Raw genomic sequence first — 6217 nt, forward strand, 5'->3', positions numbered from 1 at the left:
GTTAGTACTGTTACACCCTGCCAGCTTTCTCTGTTAAACCTCTGGGGACTCAAAACCTTTTTCTTTTTCACTTTGTGTTGAAGAAACGGGTTGTAATATGAGGAAGGAAGGGGTGGAGTGGCCACGTTTTGTTCAGCTTCATGGTGAAAGTGTTGTAAATGAGAGGCAAGTGTGTGAAAGAGTAGAATGAGTGGACAAAGTGCATCAAATATCAGCATGGATTCATCAGAGAGACGCCCGGACGTTGAGGCAAAGAGGGCAACACCTGCAGGTTCGATACAAAGAACATCTGTACAAAAGCCAAACATAGTTTACTTTCTCAGTAACCAAGCATCCAAACAAAAGTGGTTTTAAAATCCTAATATTACAGAATTGTCTTTTTGAGTGTTTGATTATTATTCTTCTTCTTTCTATTTGAAACTTTGGTGACAGTGATTCTTAATTTTGTTGCTTGAATTCTCTGACTTTGTAGAGATTTAAGAGCTAATGTGGTTTAAACCTCTATCTGTAATTACACGGTTACTTACCTATACAAGTACATGCACTATTTCACCATTAGATTTCTGACAGTGCTTAAGACAAAAGTGAGACACTTTCACTGAGGACTGGAAATGTAAACCAGACCATAGCTGTGCTTGTTGCTGTTGCAGCCTACACCTGCAACTTCAGCAGATGTATACACAAAGTCCTTAAAAGTCCAGCGCTGCGCAGTTATTTACCCGTTTTCTCACCTTCACAGATCCAGCGTCCCCTCGAACCTGTCGTCTGACATCTGGGATGGTTGTTGCCGTGGCAACTGTGGTCCTGATTGGGCTCCTTTTGCCCTTGGTGTTATTTGGTGAGTATAAATATAAAATAAAATAAAAAAAAAACATTGATACCTATAAAGGATAAATTTGATACTGCCATGGATGGATTGTCATAGGCCCCTGGGCACAGATGTGTAGAAAGTCCCCAGTCGTCCTTACAATAAAGCCACAGACTGAAGGATACCCAAAATGATTACAGACAAGACCACAGTGGTTTTTTTTTGGGGGAGTTTTAATTTTTTATTAGTTATTGTTTTGCATGTGGTTGTAGTACGTTTCTGGTTCTTTGTGGTCATTCTGTGTCTATTTTGTTGTTGTTTTGCATGTCTGTGGTAGTTTTGTGTTGTTTTCAAGTCCTCTGATTGACTTTTCATAAATTCTACGGCCCTTCTAAACCCTTGGGCCCCTGGGTCTGCGCTCAATAGGCTGGTAATCGATCCACATATAATGTTCAAATTGTTTTTTGTATATACACGATTAATTTCTGAGCATTCAATGAGTCTGTGAAATGACAGCTAATGTAGTTTCCAAATTAATTAACCAAGAGACTATAGCTTGGACTGAAAAGGAATTGGCAATGATAATACTGCATAAGGATAGTCTTTATACTTTGTTGTACTAAATCTGTTACCCTTTATCTGATCTAAAATGGGTGTTTACTGTGAGAGCGCCTCAGACTTGCACGAAGTTGCACTATTATTGATTCATCTTGTGTTCTTCTGTAAAAACCGATGTCTCAAGTCATGTGGATGGCAGCACCACAAGTGGCTCAGACCTCTGGGACTTCAGGACAGGAGCTGGTGGAGCGACTGCAGCAGTGCCAGAATGGGCTCCGTGATCTGAACCTGATGCTCCACACCGCCACTCAAGGTGAGCTACAGTTTCCTCTTATAATAAAATACACATTTGACATCATAGAGCACTTACACCAGAATTTCTTTTGTGCTGCGTGAAGACTCCAGATGCCGTTTGTGTCCAGGCGGCTGGCTGTGGTGGAGGGGTCACTGCTACTTCTTCTCAGTGGGACTTGAGGAAAATCGTCAGTGGAACGCAAGCGCCGAGTTCTGCCAGCTGCACAACAGCAGTCTGGCTGTGATCAAAGACCCCGCAGAGATGGTGACTGTGTAACTGTGTCACAGATTAAAACCCTGAGTTTGATAGTGAATTCCTCTAAATGTTGCTTCATTCTTAGGAGTTCATCCAAGGTGTGATGAGGAAGTTCTCTCGGTTCCCATTTCTGTGGGTGGGACTGACAGACTCCCAGCAGGAGGGTCGGTGGCTGTGGTGGGACGGGACGGACATCCAGCGCTACATGCCGTAAGTCCAGACCCACTGGCACCCAGCCAGCAGATCATGTTTCAAATACAGGGTTAAATTAGAGGAACGTTAAACTCCTGAGTAACTGGAGAAAATTGGAGAATGTTCTGTAGATCAGTGTTTAAGGGAAGAAGACTGATTCTACATTCATCACAGTAGAACAGGTGTACTGTAGGAAATCTAATTTTTTATTTATTTTTACATGTTCAGTGTCATACTTTGTACTGATTTCGTACCTAAATTAGCATTGAAATTATTACACGAGTCATTAAATATTACACAAACAAAGCTGAGAACAGACTAAAGCAGAATCGTAATCTTTAATACTCATTAAATATACACTGCTTTGACAGTGGCCAGTAATGTTCTTCACATTAATAACTGAGGTCACGTAGGTAATGACAAGTTTTGTGCATCTTGCTGAAGATCAATACACAAACATCATAATTAGCTTAATTTGCTTTTATTACAGTAATACAGTACGTGTGTATATAAATTCACAGACATACAACTTTAATATCTGAAATACATAGATATCATCAGTTTTTAATCACCGCTGCTCTAAATATGTTATACAGATAAACTACGTGTGGGTTTGAATTCAGTCAGCTTCATTGCGTGTGTTACAGGGTGACGGTGGAGTTCGACTCTGAACACAGAGACTGTGCTGACCTGAGGGGGGGTGGGAGGCTCTTCGCTGTCGACTGTGAAGCCTACGGACCTTGGGCTTGTAAGAGAGCGTCCTGACAGCCAGCACACAGACCCACACGCAGTTTAGAGTTCTTTATCTACAATGTGCCGACAAAAGACTGATGTTTTTCATCTTCTTCAGTCCAAACATTTGTTACATTATTTAGCACTTCTCCAGCCACACCTCCTCATGCAAAGCTAGATTTTTTTGCATGAAAACGTGTCCAGAGACCTTTACATCTCTAAATAATTTTCCTCCGTGAAAAGTTTATGGAAAAACAAATTAATGACCCACCCTGCGTTATGTACATGATATATACACAATGTTTATGTGCATATCAAAAAGTGCATTGAAGTGCAGTGATGTAAGTAGATGCAGAATGTTTCCACATTTTTGTGTCTACCTCTCAATATCTAATATCTAAGGGATTTTTCAGCATGTACTGTTGTTAGCTTGGACACAGCCTAACATCTTTTTAACATCTAATCATAAAATAAAAGTATTTTAAATATTTAGTTCTTTAACATCCATCTTTGTGCCTTTCAGTGAACTGAATTCTGATTTTAAAAGACATCATCATCCAAGACAATGGGAATTAGAGGTGTAGCTTCAGCACCCCCTGGAGGATGGTAGAGGACCTGCAGGTGGTTAACTATAGATCTTGAGTTTCAAATTTTTAGTCAGTTTGGTCAAACTGCACCTGTTTGTAATAAGTGTGGCTTCACTCACTGGTTGCAAACAGGCATGCAACAGCACAAGAAATTTCTGATTTCTTGATCGATACATCAAAAAGAGTAAAACCTAATGGATCAGAAGCAACAGCTGACAGCAGCACCAGCACCTGCAGTGCACACGGCGTCGTCTGACAACGTCCTGTAGATTTTTGGTCAAAACTATTTTAATTCTGTTACCTTAAAGTCCATTTCAATTCTTCCAAATGTCCAATAGGAGTTATTACAGGCTCATCTTTGTCAGTTTACTGTGATTTTGTGTGGCGGGATGATTCTCATGAGCGTGCGACCATCCAGCGGGGCGAACAGAGGGTACAGCTTTCCTTTGAAGGTTCCAGTAAAAGTGTAGATGTGGGACTTTGTTTCTGTGTTGTAGAAGGAGAGCTGGCCCTCTTCATAGTCTAGGTAGATTCCCATGCGTTGAGGTATGAGGCCAACCGGCAGCTGCGTCTCTGGCTCGGTGCAGGCATAGAACTGACGCGTGCTGCGCCACAGGGCCCAGTAGCCGCGCTTTGGGGTCATAGTGAAGCGCCCATGCCGTTTGGAGTTGGCAGTGGTCAATCCAATGCGCCAGTGGCCTTTCTTGGGTATATCCACCTCCCAGTAGTGGCGGCCACTGCTGTAGCCCTCCCAGCCCAGAACACAGGGCCAGCTGTCAAAGCGCTGGGAGCTGCAAGGCTGAGCAGATGGTGAAAGGCCCTCCTGGACCATAAGCTGGTCGTCTGACAGCTGCAGCCACGGGTGGTTGGTCGTGGGGTCCAGAATCACATCAGCTATTAGAAAAAAACAGATAAAAAAAAAAAGCTGATTATACTGCAGATGTGATGTTTGCTGTTTTTCTGTTGTACGTGTTCGTTGACCTTACCTGCTGCGCTGCAAATCCAAGTCCAAACTGAAAATAGAGACACAGACATTTTACTTCAGCTACAGTGGCTAAACAAGGGAAATGTTGATTGTACACGGTCTAAACCGGTGGGTCCCCACAAAATGAAGAAAACAGTGAAGAGGTGATTAAGGTTAATTTTTGTCTGATCTTTGTATTTTTCTTTTGAAAAACTCCATTTAATTCTGAGTGAAACTCAGTGTTTGATTAAAGTGGTGGAGCACTGTTGTTACTTTGTATTAAGGGATCACTAGCAAAAACAAGGTCTGGAAGCACTAGTTTAAACAATAGTGAGCCACCCTGTCATGAGCTATAACTTAAGCTAAGAGTCAAAGGTCAGCTGCATAAAAATGATTGATTTTAAAAATGCATACCTGAGTTGGGAATGTATCTTGGAATCCCAGCTTTCCAGGTCCTTTGCTTCGCCAGCAGCCATAACTGTGCAACCACCCCCTGAAAAGGAATAAAAGACAAAACGTGTTTGACAGGAAACTGCTTTTTTATTTTATTCCGTGTGTCTTCATTTCGTTATGACTGAGTGCTTAGGAAACATCATCATTTAACTGTAGTAAATCTTTGAAAATTCGTGAAAACACCTTCCCACAGTTTTGCTGGTTACCACTGGTTCTAACACCAGTGTTGCCAAACCAGTATTTTTTGCTTAACACTAATTAAAGCCCAAACTGTGCACAAATAACCAGCTGTTCTTTTTCAATGCACACTACACCATCATCTGCAAATGTGCTGGTAGTTTATCTGCAGTCTTCACTATCAGGTATCAAAGACACTGACAGTTTATCAGGGTAGAGGAAGATCAAAATCACAAACTGTATGACTGAGTCTAATCACAGGCATATTAAAGAGCAAAGTTCATTCAAATCACACCTTATGTAAACTAGTGTCATAACCCAGTCATGTCTGCACTGCGTGGCATCCACTGAGTTTAAGACAGTTCAGTATTTTATGGCTTTAATGCCGGTTTATTTGTGTCATCACAGCAATGAAGATGCTATTCTGTGAATTCGGATAGTTTCTATTTCGTTTAGGCCTTCTGAGGTGTCCATTTTAAACTGTTTCACCATCAAACCTGCTTTTTTTCAGTTACAAACCACCTAAGACCTTTTCTGGACTTTGTGTTTTTGAGCCATGAAAAAGTGTGTGTGTCAGTGCTGATTAAAGTAAAGGAACTGCTCACCGAGCTGTCCTCCTTGAGCAGAGACCAGGTGATGAACTCGAGCAGAGGCAGCAGGTTGACCAGACGTGTATTCTTCAGCAACAGCAGACGTAACACTTTACCCAGCTTGTCGCTCTGCACGCCCCAGTTCTGCAAATACAAATACTCAGTTCAGCTGCAACATGTGGCACGTTTCCTTAAATAAAATAAAAAAAACTGGCATGAGAGTTGCACTCCTGTACTCCCACACTGAGCTGCTCTTCATGCTGTAGGTGTCGATTTCTGCTGCTGACACATGAACTTTGAAGCAGTTTTAGGTTCATTGCTCCTCACCTCAGTTGCCTTCTGCAGCTCCTTCGCCCACTCCATGATCCTCAGCTGTGCGTGCTCAGTGCTATTCTTTTCTTCATTGTCATGTTCCTCACTCTCAGATGCCCTGGGGGTTTCTTTCAGGAGCTAAGTACACAAAATCAGTAAGTCAAGATGGATATGGTTGCTACTAAGACTGTGCCTTCTATCCGTAATTGATAGCTACAGTTGGACCTCTCTAAGTGGTCCAGTACTACTCGCTCACTCATGGACCGGTGTGCGCACTGACCGTGTCGACGTGGT

The 6217-nt window shown here is 42.2% G+C and overlaps 2 protein-coding genes across 3 annotated transcripts; one reads left to right on the forward strand and one right to left on the reverse strand.

Annotated features, from left to right (window-relative positions):
• The first annotated feature begins 126 nt into the window (after window positions 1-126).
• Window positions 127-3236, forward strand: LOC109951385 (CD209 antigen-like protein E). Of its 2 annotated transcripts, none has more exons than XM_020585863.1 (6): window positions 127-271; window positions 740-838; window positions 1551-1679; window positions 1765-1925; window positions 2002-2126; window positions 2756-3236. In XM_020585863.1, the coding sequence occupies exons 1-6, from the start codon at window positions 187-189 to the stop codon at window positions 2871-2873; spliced, it is 717 nt and encodes a 238-aa protein (XP_020441519.1). In that variant the 5' UTR covers window positions 127-186; the 3' UTR covers window positions 2874-3236. The 2 variants fall into 2 exon arrangements, with proteins under 2 accessions (XP_020441519.1, XP_020441520.1); XM_020585864.1 differs by having other exon boundaries at window positions 1789-1925.
• Window positions 3237-3413: 177 nt separating this feature from the next.
• On the reverse strand, window positions 3414-6001 carry LOC109951408 (E3 ubiquitin-protein ligase TRIM39). The gene is made up of 5 exons (XM_020585904.1): window positions 5939-6001; window positions 5627-5755; window positions 4806-4884; window positions 4414-4440; window positions 3414-4321 (listed from the first exon to the last, which is right to left on the reverse strand). Exons 1-5 carry the CDS (start codon window positions 5972-5974, stop codon window positions 3789-3791), a joined length of 804 nt encoding a protein of 267 aa, XP_020441560.1. The 5' UTR covers window positions 5975-6001; the 3' UTR covers window positions 3414-3788.
• Between the last annotated feature and the right edge of the window lie 216 nt (window positions 6002-6217).

Source organism: Monopterus albus, unplaced genomic scaffold (genome assembly GCF_001952655.1).
Source record: "Monopterus albus unplaced genomic scaffold, M_albus_1.0 scaffold384.1, whole genome shotgun sequence".
NCBI lineage: Eukaryota > Metazoa > Chordata > Actinopteri > Synbranchiformes > Synbranchidae > Monopterus > Monopterus albus.